At 40.1% G+C, this 21,908-nt stretch overlaps 1 protein-coding gene and 1 long non-coding RNA gene across 3 annotated transcripts in view; one reads left to right on the forward strand and one right to left on the reverse strand.

The window, feature by feature from the left end:
- Positions 1 to 11,634, reverse strand: part of PHEX (phosphate regulating endopeptidase homolog X-linked) — a 96,445-nt gene extending 84,811 nt beyond the window's left edge. The window contains exons 1-3 of one of the 2 annotated variants that reach the window (XM_039714534.1): positions 11,119 to 11,634; positions 6,919 to 6,987; positions 5,645 to 5,806 (exon numbers count right to left, since the gene is read on the reverse strand). In XM_039714534.1, coding sequence (XP_039570468.1) covers positions 5,645 to 5,806; positions 6,919 to 6,987; positions 11,119 to 11,230 — 343 coding nt within the window. In that variant the 5' untranslated portion in view covers positions 11,231 to 11,634. Of the gene's footprint in view, positions 1 to 5,644; positions 5,807 to 6,918; positions 6,988 to 10,826; positions 11,025 to 11,118 lie in introns of those variants that run through there. The other variant, XM_039714535.1, reaches the window with a different exon arrangement.
- Positions 1,654 to 20,956, forward strand: LOC120504741. Its single transcript, XR_005628105.1, has 3 exons — positions 1,654 to 1,727; positions 13,729 to 13,888; positions 16,756 to 20,956. It is a non-coding gene; the product is annotated as an uncharacterized LOC120504741 (long non-coding RNA).
- Positions 20,957 to 21,908: the final 952 nt, after the last annotated feature.

Genomic DNA, 21,908 nt, shown 5'->3' on the forward strand with positions numbered 1-21,908 from the left:
TTGTTACAATATAGCTGGAGCTCCATACTAAATGGCAGCATTACTTTATTACAATAATACTTTCAACATGTACTTGTGGAAATTGCTTTTTGTCAGAAAGGGGAATCATATGTCATGGATTGCTGTTCATTCCAAGGCATCATCCTGATTCTGTAAAATTACCCACTCAAACACAAGCCGTCAAAAATTTTGAAATTCAGTATCTGCAAGTGTGAATGACACATATCATACAAACCCCAGGCTCACTGTAAATTTAAGGGAAATATGTGCCACATGTGGAACAGGAGGGAGCAGGATGCCCCGCTCTGGTTCTAGCTGAGGGCTCAGAGGAGGATGCCATTCCAGTCTCCAAACCAGGCAGATGCTGTGGGAATCCTGCGGCTCAGTTACTGTGCTGCCTTTAAACCTCATTTAGGAACCAAAATTGTCTCCTCTCTGTACTCATGGCTTCCCAAAATCACCCATTACAAACACAATTCTCATTCTGAGCAGCCACAAAGCCTGGAAAAAGTCCTGGCTTCTCCACTTTTGACTAAGGTCCTTCATTTTACCAAAAAGCTATTAACTTCTTGCCAGGAGAGATTTACCTGACTTGTGCCACTTATGTTTTTTCTTACATTCATATAAATAAGCCACTATAGGAAAGATTTGGATCACTGAAAAAGTGTCTATACCATTGAAAAGAGATGCATTTATTGCAGAAAAAGCCAAGAAAAACAGCATGAAGTGCTATTGATTTTTTTCTGCCTTCTTGTTATTCAAGAGCAGTTAGCCAGCAATATACTGGAGGCAAAACAATAAATATCCTCTCTTATTTTAATTGCTGCAGGTATTCTTCCTCATACTTAGGACAGCGCTCAAAAAGCTCAAATAACTTTGAAGGAAACAAATCACAAGAGACAGGTCAGCTAATATGGAAACCTGGGGATGAGTGTCAGCAGCTGCATTACAGATTTCATGGAGCACATCCAAACTATCCCAGTGGTCCCAGCTGAGCACCAGTCGAATGGTGGGAGATAAAACCCAGCCCTAAAAGAGTCCTGTGGCACAGGGTTCTCTGTGCAGGACAGCAAACACTCAACAGCAACACCAACTGCTCAACACCAACTCCTGGGATCAGTCTGAAAGGATAGCCTATAGTCAAACAGCATAAATTTCCAAAGAGATATTTTTACTTACCAGTTTTACTTATAAACAATTTCTTTTCCAAAGGAAATCATTGCAGATTATCTTGGGAAAAGTTGCCTACGCTGCCAAGATATTTTGTTTGCTGTCTGTCTCATGTTCTTCAGAAACCCACACACCATATCCTCCTCAAAGACCTCCATATCTTTCTGTTTACCACATTGGAAATTCCTCATTTTAAACTGACTGACATTCAGAAAACAGCCACACTACAAAGCTTAGCACAGCAAATCAGCCTGAAGTAGGTGTCTCACTGGACCAGGAACAGTATGGAGACTTAATCTGTAAACTGATTTCCACAGTCAAATTAAATTTATAAGATCTGGAAGACATGTTCACAAATGATTCACATAATTTAAATCAGGTCCTTTGCAGTACTGAGATTTAGGAATGTTTGTGCAGTTTTGTTTTGTAGTTTTTATTTTAATTTATTGCTTCCTGCATGGTCACTCACAGAAAGAAAAAAATAAGACAGCTGTATACCATCATACTTCAGAGAAAAGAAAAGAAGCTTCTGGGTTCACCACCAACATTCATCACAGGTAATAAGCACTGAATTATGTGCCTCAGACGTCCAGCTCTAAACTGCTCACAAAAAGCCACTTACTTTTCAGTGACAAAAAAAAAAAAGCACTCCTAAAACCTTAATGGAGGTCATCAAACCAAAATGGAAAAATTCATCAAATACAAACAGCTTTGTAGGAATTATTATGGTAATTGGAAAAACCTTCAGTAACTCCTAGAGTTACTGCTATGTTGACCTGACATGAGGCTGAAGCTGTTGCAGTTTGAGATCGCTTCTGTTCACACAACACGGGCCACAGCCAAATGATTCTTTCCATTTTGAAGGACTCCAAGGACTTCCCCATCAGAGGCCTATGGGGCACCAGGTGTGTTTGCTCTGATGTGAGGTACTTTTTAACATGCCTGTGCTGCAGCTGAAAAAGAAAGGCTGGCTTCAGGTCAGGGACAACCTGCTCCAGCCAGGAATGGTTAAGGGAAAGTAGTCATACATCAGTCCTCTCCAGGAAAGTTCTATAAGGAACAGTTCTATAAGAAATTTTAACCTAAATATTACATGTCCCTTACCTAGGTTTGGGTCATAAACCAAACCACAGGCCTGTGCTTTTGAGGTATTTTTGGCTCTCTACAATTATCTCCTTTACATTCCTCCACGTCGCCTGAAATCCTGCTGAAGATCACATCCAAGGAAAGACCTACCACGACTTTCTCCAGGCTAGAACTTTATTTATTTTGTATAGTCAGGAGATCAAAGTGAGTTACGCATGTGGTTTGTGGATTCCTCTGAGCACAGAAAAATAAACCCAAGTGACCCTCAAACAATGTATGGAAAAGAAATTAAAGGGGAAATGATGATATGATTTTAGCTTGAATGCATCTTAAGACAGCTAGAGAAATCCATGGGAGCATCATATATATATATACCTACCCCATTATAAACCCAAATCTTAAAAAAATAGTATTTTTAACTATCACATTACGATTTGGAGATCTAGAAGAACCCCAAAATTAATGTTTCCAATCCTGATCCTTTAATCAACTCGAGATATGCGGACAAAAAAAAATCTACCACCCAGCAGTTCTTAACTATTTTGGATTGACCTACTGCCATTTCCTCTCTTTGGAATTTCTTATTGAGGCACCAAAAACCTTCACCAATACAGAAAATGTTCTACCCTTTTTCGAAGCTGACGCCTGCAAAGCTGTTTGCTCTTGTGAGTCTCAAAAAACCTCCAAAAACTCACAAAAAAAAAAAAAAAAGAAAACAAAAAAAAACCAAAAATTGCCACCCCACACTAAAAAAAAAAAAAAAAACTAAACAAAACCTAAAATTGCACACACACACACTAAAAAAAACAAAAAACAACAAAACAAAAAAATACCCACCAAACAAAGAAACTACAAAACAAACCAAAACACCAGTCCCAAAAGAAATAGAAAAAAAAAGCTTCGTTCTCAAGCCCTCTAACACCTAATGCAGGGCTAAGTACATTACATTACACAGCCACAACTACCTTTTTTTGGTAAGACAAAATTAATTCTTACACTTGCTACTCATTATCTATTGGAAGATCTTCTTTTGCAGCAATTGCTCCTGAACAAAAAAAAAAAGAGCTTCCAGAATATTGAAGATACACTTGTGCAGCCTGTGTAACAGATCTTTGCCAAAAATCCCTTTCTCTGGAGCAGGACTAGGCTCAGGAACATTCAGGGACCAGAAAATAGATTAGATGTCCAAACAGTTTCTTTTAATAACATAAATTTTTTATATATAGCTTTAATAAATGTTTCCATCTATATCATACCATCAAAGAAAATCAAATATGAAAAATGTGTCTTGCTGGCCAAGCCACGTTATCAGTTTAAGATTAATAGTTTTCTTTAATATGATAAGTATTTCAGAGCATAGAACTTGCATAATGACCAGGTTTTTAAAGACTGAGATTTTTTAATCTACTGAACATCAAACAGGACTATTTACCATGTGGTACAAAGTTCTACTAAGAGTTCTTGAGAAAGGAGAGATTAAATTTACTTCCAAGGTCTATTCAGCCCTATAACTGTTTGTCTATGCAGGAGTTCTTCCTCTTGCTAAAACTTCTGCTAGCGAGGTTGTGGTCATGCACAAATTAATAACTCAGTGTTGAGCTAATTGAGATAACTCAAGAGAAAACACTTGAGAGGCTGAAGTTATGCTTATTATTCCAGCTACCAAAGCTTTCTATTTTCCTTTTTTTTTAATTACAAAGAATATATTTTGGAAAGTTCATGAAGTAAAAAGTTAAGGAAGAGATGGGAAATGTTATTTTAAAAACACTCCTATGCACCACCCAGCATTTCACATCTTTTTGGCCCTGTCTGTGCCAAGGGCCTCTTATTAAATACATTTGTATAAACTCCCTTTATCTGATATGGAGTTTTCATTAAGCAAATACTTCCCACTTGGATGTTACTTTCTTTGTCTTGCATTTTTTCTAGCTATGTACTAGCAACTTTAAAGGAACTGCAGAAAGAAAACCAAATAAAAATCTGGCTTAGCATGATGTCCTTGATTAGGACCTGTAAAAAGAGGAAATTAAGGATGACAGTGACAGCTTTGCTACTCTATATTCAATTAAGACTGGCCTCCTTGTGGCTATGGTTCATGCAGGACGTGCAGTTATCTAATACAGCCCAATTCTGGCAGCAGAACAATTAGAATGCAAAGCATAACTTAAAACAGCCTCTGGCAACATTTTTTTTTTCCTTTCCTTGAGACATCTTCAGCAGACTTGAAACAGAAGTTGTGAGATCATGTACTATGCTGAAAACCACAACTCATATTCTGAACCCAAATGCAGTATTTAAAATACTTAATGATGTGAAAATTGTATACAATAAGACTGAAAAAAGCAATTGGAGAAGAGCTTTGGTGCCTACACAAAATCCAAAGAAAAACAAGTGCTGTATTTAAGCATTAAATTCTAAAACTGAACCTCTGTTCTGTGGTGAGATGAAGCCAGGCTCTTATGTCACTTATGTACTCAAGGTGGGCAAAGCTCAAGCACACCACCAACAATATTAAATCTTGCATGTCTCCCTTTTTTTGAATGACTCACTTCTAGCCAAGACTATAAGAATCTGAAAAGATTTTCCTACCTAACAATAATCATCCCCTTTCTCCCCAGCTGGTCTGCAGGGCTTCCTGGGGAGGTAGCCACAATGCAGAGTATAGCCCAAAGTCAAGTACATGCAGATTAAAATACCTTTCTTCCTACACGTTTCCACCCTGGGGCTATTTTTAACTCCAGACACACATTCTTAAGCAACTTTCTGTTTCACTGATGATAGCTCAGGTACTTCAGTGGCAGCCTGAATGGCAGTGGGAAGGAAACACAATATCCAAACAACCTCCACCTCCAGAAGCCTCAGAATTGCCTCTGCCAAGGCCTAGGTGAATGTACTGGAAAATGTCATCCTGGTTTGGCCTTATTATATTCTTTCCTGCTGCTGGCCACTGTTAGAAACAGCCTGCTGCCCTGGACTGATCATTGATTTTGGGACATTCTTAATTGTGTGTGCTGAGCTCCTGCACTCTGGTCTAACCACCTACTGCAAGAGGGAAAGAGTTAAATCCCCTTGTCTTTTCTTTTGCTATAATCAGTATAATTTCATCCATCCATTTTTAACTGGTAGAATTACCAGAATTCCCAGCAGTTCTATTCTTCCTCCCAAATTCTGTTTACGTTAAATTCATTATCTCTCAATGTAATTTTCAATTAAAAAAAAAAAAAAAAAGAGAAAATATACTTAAAAGAGAACATCAAGTCAGGCAACAGCCTCAAATCAGGATGTTATCCAGTGATGAGAACTGTGGGGATTTTTGGTCATCAAACCCAGCCAATTAACAAGCTACAGTGACAAGCCAAAAAAATACTTTTAGAAATTATCTATTTACCCTTTAGTTTGAGGTCCACCTTGTGTCGCAGCCAGGGATAAACACCATAGTTGGACATATCTTCAGGAATAGGGTTATTATATATCCAGCCATCGCATGCAAATCGATAGAAGTTCTCACATGGATCTACAGATTGATTTATCTTGCTCAGGATGCCAGCAGCTGTAAAAAAGACACCACAGAGATTTTGTGGAACACTTTTTCCTAAATAGAGAATTACACAAGGCTACAGTCCAGAAATTATGATTAATGAGAAACAAATAAACAAACAAAAAAGACAAAATATCTGCAATGAATCTTCTTGTGTGCCATACAGCAACGATGACTGAACTTAGCACTGCATGAACATGAGCTGCTGGAGCCAGACACCTGAAGACAAGCTCTCCATTGTTGCCATGATAGAATTAATTGCCTGAGGAATTTAGTAGTGATACATATTAAGTAGATTGTGATTAGCATTTCAGTGACTATGCAGTGTTTACCTCTAGTTGAATACTGCACAAGAAAACAAATCAAATTCTGATCTACCCTACATTGAAAAGATAATTGTATTTTCAGCTCCATTTTGTGACTACTTCCTTACCAGTTACTATTGTCAGTGAAAGAGAGATGGAAAGAGAGAGATCAGTCTGACAGGCCCAAGACTCAGCATCTTTTCAGTACCTAACCATAAAATCATAGAATAGCTTGCCTTGGAAGGAACCCTTAAAGGTTCCAACATTCTGCAATAAGCAGGGACATCATCAACTAGACCAGGTTGCTCAGAGTCCCAGCCAACCTTGAACACCTCCAGAACGGGGCATCCACAACTTCTCTGAGTGACTTCTGCCAGTGTTTCACCACTCTCACCACAAAAATTTTCTTCCATATAACTAGTCTGAATCTACCCTATTTTAATATAAAATCATATAAAGTGTGTGCCAGATCTGGTAGAAAAGCATCTCTGTGGTTAACAATACACTTGCTAGTTTTCTGATAACTGGAAAGGAAGCAACAAAATATACCTGAAGGTCTAGTCACTCAACATAAACTTTGAGTCAACCTAGTTTAACTAGTATTAGACCAAATTAAAACACAAATTTTAATTGTACAAAATAAACAAAACAGAAGCAACTTGAACAGTTACATTTTAAAAAGTTTGAGATTATTGTTTTTTCTCCCTCATTAATTGAGCTTTCTGAGTAAAATGTATAATGGGAAAAATTAAATGGTATAAACATCTCATTAACATACTATAATCATGATATAATTGAGAAGATAAAATTGCTGCTTACCAGCTTCAATGCATTCGGCAGTCAAACAGTACTGTTGCTTCGGATGAAACTTTATAAGACCTTGGCTAACTGCAAAATGGAAAACCATAATGAGATCATTTGCAATGAATTTTGACAGCTGCAGCCAAATGTTGTGTATTCAATCATTCCAATATCAGTGCAGCCTCTGGTCCCAGTGCCTCTCTGACTGCATTGATTTAGAGCACTTAGAATGTATATTAAGTAAATATTTAGAATATATATTATGTAAATACTGCAGCTTGTACAAATAACTTCCCCCTCCTAGTCCTGCTTTTTCCTTCCCCCTCTTTGCTCACAGGCAGCACAGAGCAAGGGCTGTGTGTGCACAGTGCCTGGAGCAGCATCACCTCAGCCCTACTCACTGACAGTGAGCAGCACCACGACACAAACAATTCAGCATTGCTGTCATCCTCCAGAGCTTGTAAACACAGGAGAATAGGATGGCGAGGCTTAGAAGGGACCTTAAAGATCCTCTAATTCCAATGTTCTGCCATGGGCAGGGACCTTCCACAGGACCAGTTTGCACCTTCCATGGTGGGAAATGCAATGCGGAGCAGTCTCCCCATCCTCAGCAGGGTTTCCAGAGCTGTGGTGCCCACACTGCCCTGCAGCAGCACTGCACTGCCCAGCACAACCCAGCACCAACAGGACCCTGCCAGGGTCTCCTTATGCCAGCCTGCAACAAAGCAGATTGCAATGGGCACAGGGATAGCTGTGCTTCATAAGGCACAACCCAGGTTCTGTCTGAGTTGTCTCCCAAAACTATTGTAATTGCATTTGCTTCCAAAAGCCTCGCTGAGAAGAACTATGAAATCATCAGTTAATTTTGCCCATCTTTTAAAAACTTGTATTACAACTGCCCCTGAAATTTAAGCACAGGAATTGCTAATTTCAGACACTGCTCTCAGGAAGCAAATATGCAGATAATTGATACTTGGGACTAGGAAGGGAGAATCCCAAGGGATAGGTGAAATATTTCTCACTAGATGTGCTCAGTAGGCATAAAGAAATGTCTCATTATATCCATTATCTTAATAACAGTCCACGGCAAAAATAAAAAAAGCAAATAACACTGAACAAAAAAACCCCAACAACTGATTATATTATGGTACCATAGCTTTAACAGCACTGATAGTTCTAAAGCAATTTCTGCTGTAGTTATATGTTGTTTTAAAGTAATAGAAAAATGTGACATTTCATTTCAGCCCAGGAAATTTTTTTTACAAAAGGTCCTAAAGCTAGAATTTAATATAAAGCTGTTTCCTCTCTTCCAGTCTCACTGTTTTAATGGCAATTAATGATAGAAATATCTGGATTTCAATCCAAGTTCCTCAGAAAATGGCAATATAAAACTATTTCTGGACAGCTTTTCCAAAGCTTGCATTGGTTTAGTGAAATACAACATCTCAAACACCTTTGTAAATTAGCCAAGAAATACAGAAGATTTTGAGGCACACAAAGGCTGTAATTGGAATATTGAAGAACAGAAGAAAATAGAGAAGTGGATATCTCCACAATATGATTTTGAGCCACTACAAAGATGAACTACAAATAATGGATAATGTCCCTTTTAATTAAGTGTTGCATTCCTCCCAACTCACCTTTTTCCCTGATTAGAATTTAGCTCTTTAGAATCTGTCTAGGTCTTGAATGTTTGCTAGACTTTTTTCTTAACAAAGCAGCAAAAGGAGGGAAAAGCCCAGACATCATTTCATGCTTAACCTGAAGCAGCCCTTGTGTTTTTGATACTTCTAAACAAACACAAAATACCATTTCAACTGGGAAACCTACAATTTTATCATTAGAATAAATTTTTGGCAGTAACATTTCCATTTTAAATAACAGCTAATTTTGACAGAAAAAATGTTGCACAGTTTTTGTTTTTTTTTGTTCTCTTGCCTTTTTATTGTTAAGATTACTAATCACAACATTATTACTTAGAGTCATGGTTATAACCCTCAGCATCCTAGCTTCCTCCTTGATAAGCCTGTTTGCAGATTCTTAAGCAAATACACTCCACGACTGAGTTTAAAAAAAATAATTTATAAGGGAAAAGGAAAACAATACAAATGTACAGATGCAAATAATGTGAATGTTCCTGCGATGTGAGAAGCGCAAAGGAGAACTCTCCTACCAAGTGTGGAGAAGAGGCTCTCAAACTGAGATTCAAAGCTGCCTGAGTTCTCACCCAAGGGCACTGGAGAACAATCTGCTCCCTCCCAGGAGGAGGTGGCTGCTGTCCTGTCACAGCCCCACTCCTACCAGAGTGCCACAGGCAGGACCCCAGCAGTGCTCCCCACTGAAGTCAGCAAGGTCACAGCCAGCACGAGCAAGGAACAGTAAATAACAATACCTGACTCTCCCACATCCTCCTTAGACTCATAGGAACTATGAGAAGAAAGTAGGAGAAAGTTACATTTCACTCCTCAGGTTGGAAAATTAATTTCAGGTATACCAAAACCAACAAGTTTTGCAGTCTAAATGAAAACTGAAGAAAAAAGAACATCTTGAGGTTCCTGAAATCTTTCATATGGACAGAAAAAATTATGTCCATTTCTACAGTCAAATAAAACTAAAAAAAAAATTAGCTCAAACTTACAAAGAAAACAATGTCACAATGAAGCGTGAAAACGTCTAATTGAAAAAACGTTAAACCAAAACAATTTAACTTTTTTCCCTTGGTTCTTTAGGTTGAAAATTTTAGACCATTTCCAGAGAAATCCTAAAAGCATTTTGGTTGACCCAAAGCCAGCATTTTTATTTTCTTAGCAGTTATGCCAATAAAAATTTTGATATTGAGTCCCTGCCTACAAAACATGCCACAGGCACACTTGGAAAACTGTCTGCAAGAATTAATATATTTGCTTGAATTTTCACACCTGGCCTATGGATAAAGCAGTTCTATCTCTGAGAAGCTGTGGTGGTAAATGTCAATTGCTTTCACTGCTCTAAGCAATAAACAAACAAATCTAGTGCAGACAAAAAGAAATAAGGTCTCTCCATTATTACTCCCTGGTGTTTACACTGCATTCTTTAAGTGAAAAACTTTTTCTTTTATCTAGAAATTTGAAGATTCAAACTCCCTCATGGTTATAAAAAGTTAGCTTGAATGGGATCACTGACACAGAAGTCATTTTCCTGCAAATGTTGCAGAAATTGCCCCAGAGCAGAAAAGCTCTAACCAAGAGTGAGCCTAGTGCTTTAAATATTCTATAGAAAACCTGACCTTGTTTTGTGACTATAAACTTTGCAGACCTTTCAAACAAGACCTCAAGATCATAAAGGATTGGATGAAAGCAAAAGATATGCTTAGAGGCAAGGTTTCCACCAATCTAGCAAAATCTGTGTTGGTCTAAAGACAAAAAAGTTGGGCAGAATCATTCCAAAACAGGATGCAACTCTGCAAATTCCTACAGGATGCAACACAGCTTCCTCTCTGCCTGGAGTTTCTGGGTATATTTATACTTTTACACATAATTTCAGAATTGTAGGCATAAGCTTTCAAGTGGTATACTAACAAAACCAATCTACAGGTAATTCCAAATCTGGGAGAGGAAAAACTATTTCCTTCTCTGTTGCATCTAGCTACAGCTTATATATCTAACAAAAATATTTCAATTTCATCCTAGATGCACTCTTTATGACTTTTGTAAAGACAGCTTTGCAATTCATCATAGAAGAACAGAAAGATGTAAAAAATGTGCACACATAAGCACTATTGAAGCTTTCTACAGGGGTTTTAGTCAAGCCCTAAATGAAAACCAAATGAAGGAAAACCCAAAAAGATTCCATAAAATACACGCACTACACTGATTCATTTTCAGGAAACAGAGAATATTACTCCACATCAGCCACAACCACTGAATCCGTAATTAGCATCATCTCACCTGCTTCTCTGTCCTGTGAAAGAGCCCAAGTCTGGTCAGAACACATTCAACTGAGTACCTAAATTTAAATTCAGCATTCAAAACGTTACATGAGTTCCCATTGTATCTCCCAGATCTAGCAATCCCCCAAGAGCTCCTTTACTGACACATCCCTTTCAGGATAAATATAAAAAGCGGGGAAAGAAAAAGAGATTTAGATCTTCACCAAAAGACGCCGTGAGACACAAACACGGGCACCCAGCAGACAGGCTGGGGAGGTTGTGCTCAGGTTCGTGTCAACGCTTTCACTTACCCAGGAAAAGAGCGGTGCCAAGCACAACAGTGCCACTCACAAAGACACCGAGGGCGATCCGAGTGGCTTTGCTGGCTGCTCCCCTGGCCTCGGGGACTGTCTCTCCTTCCATCAGGATAGCTTGGGAGGTGCTTGCTCTCTCAGATGCCTGGTTTTCCCCTGCTGCTGTTGTGTCAGTGTTTCAACTGTTCACAAACTGTGCCCATGAGCTCTCCTCCTCTTCTCTCCTATTTAAAACTCCAGGTTTCTGTCATGAACCATTTCCTAGGCACTTCCTGCTCTCTCCCTCTCAAAGCAAAATCACACGTAAAATAGTAGCTGTCTCCTACGTTTTGCTGTGCCCAGGAGGAGGAAAGGCAAGCAGTGGCCACAGTCAGTGCAGCCCTTGCTGCCCGTGGAGCCTGTGAGAGCCCAGCGCTCAGCAGTCCCCCTTATCAGGGGTTCCGAACACGAGCATTTCACAACGTCGCTGAACAGATGTTTTAACTATTCAAAGGGCTGCACACCCTCTCCAATCAAAGCAGGATCGCTGACAACTTCTACAAACACAAGTCTGATGGAAGGTTTTATTTTTTTCTCCTTGCACTTATTTAAAAAAGACTAATTATTTGCTGACTAAAGTTTTCTCCTTTTAAACCACTGCTGCTGCATCATTTGGCTTCAAGAGGTACCCACTCAGCAGACAAATCCCTTTTTAAAGCTTCCTAAGAACTCTTAGAATATCATGTAGCATTTTATTTCGGGAATTTGGTATGTGACACTGTGTGCCAAAAATCACAGTCAAGCAGCACAAAGCAATAATCAGCCAACCTACAGAAAAGTCCTGCTCTAAAAGTTAGACCTGTTTTTTTCTAGGCAAGATATTTCAGTCCTTGCTGGTACACAACACATTTTAAGAGATGATCCGGTGCTTCCAAGTCAAGTACTACTATGAGCTTAGTGGAAAAGTATCTATTTGGCACTTTAAGATGGTGGGGGATTAAAAAAAATCTTATTTATATAGATTTCTCAGTGGAGTAGACTTGATAGTCCCCTCCATGTAGCAAACATTCTACATTCATCAAGTAAAAAAACAGCCATTTCAGGGTGAATTCTCTGAGCTGAGTGTGACATTCAGCCCTCTGAGGAGCTCTTGCTTTTTGAGAGCTGCACTCTCATACAAAACATAAGGATGCAGGGAGAGGCAGCACCATGCTCATGCTTTCAACAGCAGTTTATGTGCCTGAGTTACTTACTTTCATGGGGACTTAAAAGTCCTTATCTCAGCCCCCAACCATCCTGATAAAAAGTTGCACAAGTAGAGAGAGAAGGAAGACATACATGTGTCACAAAACGTGTGCGATGGCAGTTATCAGCTTGGAGACTCAAACCTTTTTCCCTGTGAGCACCTGCACATAAGTTGTCCTGGATGTCACATGGACATAAAGGGAAAGCCCACTCTATCTAGAAGAAGACTTAGAGTTTGAAGGTCCTAAAATCCTCACTCCTCATCCCCCCACTACTGCCTAGATGGTGTCCTGCAAACAAAACGCCCTCAGTTCTTATTCCTGTCCCTCTTCACCAGGAAACTCCAAGAGGGCATTCCCACATCTGCTTGATGCAGAACAGGAAAAAAAATTTGCTCCTTTTCACCTGCCTATTGTCCCACATATAACCCATGATTTTGACATCCATCAGCTGAGGCAGGAGAGGGAAATGATGCTGCAGAACCAGGAGGATCACATGCCTCCCACTATAAAAATTCCCACTCATGCGTGAATGACTCCAAGGGTGTGAGCAGGTACCTGGTTATAAGAAATATTCAGCACAAGACTGGTACCAGCACAGGTTTGGGAAGGTATTTGTGTGATATTGATGCAATTTAGTCCTCATATCAGAAATGACTATGATCTCAAAGGGGCTGCCAAAGGGGCAGGGTATTGACAGAAAATGCATGGACACCATGTGATCTCAACACTTAATCCACTGCATCCATGACCCAAACACTGAGTAAACCTCAGAAGGACCTTTTGACAAGTATTTGCTGTTGGTTACCTGATGATTTTTCTACTGAACCCCAACACTACAAATGTTGAGCTATTAGACCTATTCATACTGCCAGCTTTATGTCCTCCCAACCAAAACTGAATTATCATATGCTTACTCAATCCCCCCATGATTTCTACATTTCAGCTTCTTTCCCCTTGAGAAGTACTTGTCCATACTGAACATCATCCTCTATCTGTGTTTCACTAGAAGGATTTTGCTTGCATCTATTGTTACACAAAGTCTTATTTTATAAGGTAAAGTCTTATAAAATAAGCGCCTTGTTACCCTTGTAAAATCATGGCTCAGGCCTTCACTTAGGCTAGGTAGAAGGGAACTATGGGAGAGTGACTCAGCTGGAACAGGGGTAGAGAGCTGTGCTGTGTGATGGCTGGGTGTCCACATCGTGCTGCGTGGTGGTTGGTTGATTTGGGTTTGTTGTGCCTTAAAACTTTGGGTTAAACTGAAAACTGTGCCTAAACTGATCATCAGCTAACTGCTCCAAAAGGCCTGGTTTTTGCAATAAAGCAGCTCTCCTTTGCACTGCTTGGGGACTCTGCATTGTCACAATTGATCTCTTTCTAGGACAACATCAAGCTAGAAACTAAGAACAGCTTTCAACAGACAAAGCAGCAACCTGTTATTTCTCTTTGGAAATCTGTGTCAGGGGAAGGAAGTGGGAAAGGAAAGACAGGGAAGGAGCAGGGAGAAGCTGGACCATTAATTCCCCTCTCCCGAACACAAGGTGACAACTATGGGAACATGGAGCTACCCCAACAAAGTCCAGCAAGCTCCAACTACAGGAGTCCTGTGGCGAGTGAGCTCCAAGCAGCACCTAATCCTTGTGGCAAGAAAAGTCACAAATCAGCTGTCAGCAACAGAATGACTTTTCCATGTTTGGGTTTGTGGGCTTATTTATACTGTGGCATAGTATAAAGTGTCCTTTCCTCTAGCTGTAGAGCCTGCCTGTAGTCAATAAACCATCTTGGTTTCTCCAGCATGTACAGAACTATGAAATTACAGCTAAACCATAAACAGCTGCAGGCAACAGCTGCAGAGGTCCATTTCTGGCAGTGTTTGAAAAGGTGCACAGAGCACATGTGAGTAAGTTCCTGATACTGATGATCTGTGACAAAAGCCTGCGGAATTTAATACACATTTTTGATGAGTGTTCTAGGATTTGGTTGCCTTGTTCTTCCCAAATCCAGCAGCTCTTTGGCAGGTACAGGATACACGGCCACACCTCCTGCTGGAACTGCTAACAGCACTCCTGGCCATTGCAGCCCAATAAGGCACTTAATGAGGCTGTGCAAAGACTCTGCTAAACCTTCATAAAACATTGAACAGACATAGGGGGCAAAAAAGTAATAACCAAATGCTACATGCTCCAAACCATGCTTCATTCACTCAGAATTCCATCTGACCAAGATCCCACTCAAACAATGGGATCACTCTGGCACTTACAACAAAGCCAGGACAATGCACAAACAATTCTATCCATGGTCATATGCCAGAATTGGCCAACCCTCTGGAACATGGTCCGGGCTGAACTACAGCAAATGTCCCAGCCCCTAGAAAAGGTCTGTCTGTGAATATAAGTGTGTGTGTATGCACATGAATGTACATTCAAAAGACACACGAGTATGTGTTATCTTGCTCTCCCACAAGCAGACACAATTCTCACTTCCAGCCATTGTGTCAGAGTCAGACAAGAGCACTTACCAGAGCTAAAATCAATAGGACCATGTCAGCTTCTCCTCATATAGCTTGGCCCAAGACAGTGAGGTTTGATTATTCAATTGGTCAACTGAATTACACATATTGCCCAGTTTTCACTGGAACAGTCAAAACCAGTTGCTTAAGTGTTGGTGAAGTTCTGGAACAGCAAAACAGCCTGAGGTCAGCACATGGTCAGCCCAAGCCTGCTTAAAGAACCTGCGTGCAATGAACCTGAGTACTGTAAAATATTTCATCTTTCTGGCATTTAGATAACTTCAAAACATATTAAAACAATCACTGATACTTTTTATAAAAAGACAAAAAAATCCCAGTTCAGTTCTAGACGTAAACCCAATGTAATACAGGTAAAACATATTAGGTTACACCAACACGTGAGTTACAGACATTGCCTCAAAGGACATTGTCCTCATGGTGCACATTAAAGACTTGCCAGGTGCCTAAGGCACATTAGTGCAAGTACAGCTTAACAGAAGCAGTCCACAATCACAGCATCACACCTTTGGTGATGTACTGTTGAGCATTTTCAGCCCATGGCTAAAGGAAAACACAGCCACCATCCCACTGATAGAAGCAGAGACACCAGATACAGCTTGAGTGGCTTTCTCATAGAAACAGAGGGATATGCCAGCTTCATTGAAAGAGATTAATTAGTGTGGGTCAGAGCAAAGGCTGTATTCCATCCCATTTCACCCTGGGCCTTGAACTTGTTTTTTTGGACTATGCAGCTGTTGTAGCCAGAACTGGGCTTTAGGTACACAAAGCATACTTGAGAAAAGCCCAACATGTTGATTTGAAGACAGCTTGACCAGTTGCCATCAGATCTCTGAATTTTATAAATTACACTCCCTTCACTACAAAAGCTGCCAAATTTCTGTACAGCAGCCAAGAGAAACCACACTCTGGCACTACTTCACGTCCTTTATTCATGGGACAAATACAGCTGGAAATAAATGACTCTATTGTTTTCCACTGGTCCAGCCACATCACAGAAGGCCTCAGTGCATCTGTGAGAATGTGGATCATTAATTAGGAGTCAATACTGAGCCAACAGGACTTGCAGGGCTCCAAACACTGCTGGTGGCAAGCTTTTCCACTAACTATAACTGCAACTGTAAGGAGAACACCCTGCAAAGCAGAAAACTTTGTTCTCCAACATTTAATACCCCAAATCATTTTTTTCTTCTTTAATTCCAAGTAGACTAAGCTATTCTCATTACTCCAAGAAAAAATTTTCCCTGCTGCAGGAAGCATTGCATTCTCTGACCAAAAGGTGCTTATATCTAAACCAAACAGCAACTGACTATGAAACCCAACATCTGGAATGATTAAAGTTATGCCACTCAAGTTTGCAAGCTTTTTATTTGCTTCTTTTTAAAAAGCACTTTAATGATGCAATACATATGTTCTCAAGCAGAAGGAACTGCTTTAGGTCTTCCGGCAATTTTTTGTCAAAAAGCACATTAAATTCCAGCTAAACCAAACACTACTTCTCCTAAAGACCACATTCGCACTACAACCAGAGAGTGTTTACACTCAGCCATCACATGGGCATCCTTCCCATCTGTCATCCTGCTGCAGAGATTAAACAAGGGTGCAAGCTGACATGGGCTGTAGAAAGGCATTTCAGTTGGGGATTAAGAAATATACAAGATACCCTGGCATAACTCAGAGCAAATTTTTGCTTTTTTTCATATAATCTAACTACGTACATAGGCTGTAAAGACACTGAAAAAGACACCGAAAAAGACATTTCTGGGAAATGTCATTTTTCCAGTGACCACAGCCGTAGGTGCAGGGAGATAAGAACACAAATTTCCTTAAAATATTGCATCATTCCACCAGAGATTTACCCACTTATTTTGCTTTGTCCAGATGTTTGCTCGCAGCTGTCAAAGTCTCTTTATATGAGTGAAGGCAAGAAGCTTGGTTACCAAGGAGTTTTTGTTCCATGGATGAATCTTCAGGTGTGCAATGAGACACACATTCACCAGCATTTTAAATTAAAAGAGGAGGAGAGCCACCAGCCCTGCACGTGACTGCTTTCAGCATCTGCCAAAGAGATCCCTCCGCTGTGACCTCCTGTCCCTCGGAGAAGCACGAGTGCCTCTGCAAAAGCAATGGTTTCTGCCTGCTCTCCCACTTGGATCTCCAGCAGCACAAATCCGTCTTTGGCAGCAGCAGAGCTCAGAGACAGCTGCAGCCAGGAGCAGAGCAATCCCTCCACAGAGGTGCCACTGAACAGGTAACAGGCACTCTGTCACTGCTATCAACTCTGAGCTTGCTTGTGCTAACTTTTGTAGGAAACCAAAAAAATGTGAAGCAGAAGCTCCTCCAAGTGCTTTAACCCCAGGGCAGTAGAGCTCAGCAGTCGCATCAGGCACAAGCTCTGGTGAAAGTTTGTCTCACACAGGGGCTGTTGGGTCACATCCCCCTGCACAAAAACGCCCCTAACCACGGGCTTCTAGCAGAAATGAGAGACCTTTTCATCCAGGCAAAGACTTGTCAGAATTAATATCTTTGAACCCAAATCCCCTCTGTCAAATTTGACTGCAGTTGGCTGACAAGGTCCACCATTACTTAGCAAGGCTGGCTGGGAGAGAGGGCATACAGAGAAAGGAAAGCACAACTGCATAACCTCTGTTTTCAGAAGAAATCAGCCTGGCAAAAAAAACCCAAGAAAACCACCATAAAAAAAGCCCCACCCACAAACCTGAAAAACCAAATCCTGCTCTTCCAGGGCATTGCTACAACCAGCTCATGTTCTTACTGAAGTTAGTTTTATTTCAAAGCATTTTATTCCACTGAGTTCTTTTCCTTCATCTCAAAATGAGATTAAAATTCACTTTGCACACAGCTAAAAGCCAGAAAAATCACACATTAAATATTATATCCTAAATAAAACGCCCCTTGACAATGTGAGATTTTGTGTGTATTAATTCAGTGGAGGTATTTCTAGATATTTCTTATCTTATCCTCATCTTGGTGCAACTCCAGGAACTGTGTATGTATCTAATAACACTAAGCAGCAGCCCCTCAGCAGAGCTGAAATGTGTTTAGTCAGCCAGTTCTCTGGAAAAGGGAGACCAGAGTTGGATCAGGTTGAAGCCACAGCATGAGGCCCCATGGGACAGCATCATCGAGACCAAACATTTGCTTTCCTGAAGCTGCAGAAATCCTCAAAAATCAGTTAGGCACCAACTATAATTATCTTTACAAGACAAATTGCTATGTCTCTGACAGCCCTTCCCTTAAGTTTCCAACATCTCTATTTCAAATAAAGCTTTGTTGTCCTCTTTACTATTAACACCAGGTTTTAGAGCAGAATGAGGATTTCTGTACTATCAAACATAACCAAACTACTTGTTATAGATCAAAAGCTGGATCATTACATGGTATTTCTCCCCATAAATTTTCACTAACCTAAGAACAAGTAGCTGGGTTAGGGAAACTGATGAAAGGGCCTCAGTATGGCTCTAACTAGCTACTCTTAGGCATTTAAATAACCATGCAAAGGAATTAGCAATACTGTTAGCAAAGTTAATTACAAAAATAGTGATGACCAAGCTTGCTTAAAGGGAAGGAAAATTATGTTGAACAAAGCTAAATCCTTTTCTACAACTTGCAGAAAGAATCATGCTCTTCTGAAAAAGTTTCCTTAACTTCTTCAATATGCACTTCCCAAGAAAATGACAGAATCTTAGTCCACTAAAAGATGCTGATAAATTCACAGGTTTTTAAAAATTTAATGCTGTTTCTGTTGCTAGTTCTTTGAAATTGCTGCAAACACAATCAGCCTCTTCCTTGGTTGAAATGGTTGACTGAAATGGGACATTCATTATCCAATTTTAAAACAATACTCAAGTAAAACTTCCATGACAATTGTGCTTTTAATAAAAAAGTGAAAGATGTGATAAGTGTCTTGCAGTTTGGACTACCAACAGGATTCAGATTGGCCAGAACATACTCACAGCATCTGCTTTACCTAAGCAAAAGTCTGCAGGCTGGCAATAAGTTTCTAAAAACAACCTAGGAGTATCATTGCTTTTGAAGCAGCAATTAATGAGAGAACATAAGAGAAAGGAGAGGCATATTCCACCTCCCCAAAGCAGAGTAAAAGTACTCACAGCCAGACTACATCTGGACTAAGACACAAAAGAATTTCCTACTGGCTTACCAGCCCTGAGCTCCTCATGTGGGTACAGCCCCCACCACGTTCAGGGCAGCTCAGGACAGAAGAACACTGGTAAGACCTTGATGAGAATTCCCGTGTGCCAGGGGCATCAGAGAGATCAGGATCCCAGGCTGTGCTGTAGTCAGCCAGAATGTGGTCCCATAGCCCAGGATATCAACTATGTTAAGTGACAGCCCTCCATTTCCTCACAGGACTTTCTTACACTTCCTAGAGGCTAAGACCTGCTCCTCTTACACAGGCCTTTCCTAGCTTTTTCTGATTCCAAGTCTTTCCCTAGAAAAGCAATTTGAAAAAATGCACTGCCATGTTCCTGCTTTTCAGCAAGGTGCTGACTGTTGCTGAAATGAATTCATTCCCTTTGCTGTCACTACTCCCACTCTTCAGAGCACCAGAACACATTACCAGGAATGATGCAAATGCAGCTTACTTCACTCTGAGTCAGTCAGATAAACTCACACTCCTGTCTAGGCTTTCACAATGTGATGCCATAACTACATTTTCTTGGGAAATTGAAGCATTTGCCTTTGGAAAACATGCTCTTAAGAGGTATGGAATGCTTTCAACCTCATTTCATAAAAACATTTATGGCTTGCTGCTTTTATTTTAACCACAACTTTTTCTTCCCTATATGTGGGCATAAAAGGAACTATAAAACATAATTTTAAGCTAAATAAAATACTGAATGAAACTCATCCATTGTTGCATGAATCTGGATGCACTATAAAATATTTAAAGCTATTCAAATATATTTTGATCAGTATAACATAAAATGCATTTTAGTGTGTTTGAAGTTCAGATGTATTTGAGTATCATTTGCTCACACTTAAATGCTTTAAAATGGCCACATTTCTGTTCACTGGAAAAATTATTTACTCGCTGCCACCAGACAGCCAAGCAGGTGCTGGAAAGCCAGGTCAGAAGCATGATCCAGACCTAGACCATTTTATTCTGCTCTCCCAAATAATACATGCTCAGTTAAGAAAAATACTTCTACTGGATGAAGGAACTCACCATGGCCCACACAGGTACTCTGCCACAGTAACTCACTGAGCAGGGGCTTGCCTTTGTGATAGTATATAACAGCACTCCTTGTATAAAGGCATATACAATCACATTGCTGATTTTGCTTGTAGCAAAAATGAAATTAAATAATGGGTCTCACATTTCTTTCTTTTTAAAGAACAGAGCAAAGAAGGTCAAGAGCAAGGAAGCTCACATTGCACAAAATGGGTGCTGTCCCCATATTCTTTAAAACAAATTCCTTGTGAGAAAAACTTGAGTATCTAAAACTTGAGTATTATTACAGTATTTTTAATCTAATTCTCAGAAGAACAGAAAAAAATCAAATGTAACCAAAAATCAACTGGGACAGCCACCACCAACAGAGTACTGACACAGATAAAGCTTTTAATTCCCACTAGATCAAAGTTACTAGCTAACCTTTTACGTGCTGTCAAAAGTTCAAATTATTTGAAACTTCTGGATGACTGAAATCAAAATACCAAAGAATATCTTTAGTTGGAAGGGACCCATAAGTAATTCAATAGATGGGGTCAGGAAAAGACAAAAAAAAAAAAACAAGAGGTAGCCCCCTTAACAACTCTTCTCTGTATTTCGAAAGCAAGTATAAACCATGATGCTCTGCAGCCTTTACTTTAAACATTTTTCCCATATTCTACACTTGGTGTGACTTGCTTTTCAATCCCACTACCAGTTCCCATTCCTGCTCACCATTGAGGTCTGCCAGCACATAAAGAGCCAGACAGGTTTATTTGAAGCACAGACAGCTTTTTGTCCATTCATTTCACCAGTGTAGCTGAGCAACATCAGCTTCCCATTTCCCTTTAACATCTCTGCTTGGCTGTTTTTAACCCACTTGGTTTGTCACACAGCCATGGGAGAGCTCCCTGACACTCTCATGGAAGAGGGGACAACACAGGGTGAGGCCAAAGCAATGAGAGGGCAGAGATAGCTGGGACCATTCACTTGGCACAGCTAGTGGAATAAATTATTCCACAGCAACCCTCTCCCATAAGCTGCAACATTGAGGGGACTGGGTTAAACAGACCTTAGAAAACACTCCAGTCAAGAAAGTCTGAAATATTTATCTTTGAGAAGTTACAGCTAATTCAACTTCCATACATCTCATAATCATTTGCAGCACTTCTAGAAACAGAAGGTTAGAGAGACAGGGGACAAGAAGGACTCTACCTTCTAGCTTCAGCAAACCTAAAAGGTTTGGTCTGTATTGGGAGCAAGCCCTTAAAATAGTTCTAGCACAGCCCCTAGGCTGAAAACACACACTGCAATAGAAAAGTTCAGCAGTAGTTTGGCTCTTAGATTTAGCTCAAGAGAACAACCTCTTTCATTGTTCCAGAAGTTCCAAAAGTTATTATTTTTATGCCTCCAGGCTAAGCAGTCAGCAACTTGAAAATGGTTTGGACTCCTCAGTTTTAATGAGGCTGTCTCTTGCCCTACTTACCCAGAAGAGCACTAAATTCCTCTCGTTTTCCCAGTCATACCTAGTGTATCACCTGTTTTTTTAAACATTGAAGGTGTTCCAGGGAGACCTAAGAAAAATGTCCATCCTACAGGCCTCCTAGAGAGGTGGTGAATGCCTCAAGCCTGTCAGCATTTAAGAGGCATTTGGGTAACGCCCTTTAACAGCATGCTCTAACTTTTGGTCGCTCTGAGGTGGTCAGGAAGTTGGACTAGATACTTCTTTTTGCTCTAGATTTTCCTTCCAGCTGAATTTCCATTCTACTCATCATTTTACCAGTTACCAAACTGGTTCAATATGTTGCCAGTTAAAAATGCAGGGAAGATTAAACAC

This window comes from Passer montanus, unplaced genomic scaffold, assembly GCF_014805655.1.
Source record: "Passer montanus isolate IOZ18808 unplaced genomic scaffold, ASM1480565v1 scaffold3, whole genome shotgun sequence".
In the NCBI taxonomy this organism is placed as follows: domain Eukaryota; kingdom Metazoa; phylum Chordata; class Aves; order Passeriformes; family Passeridae; genus Passer; species Passer montanus.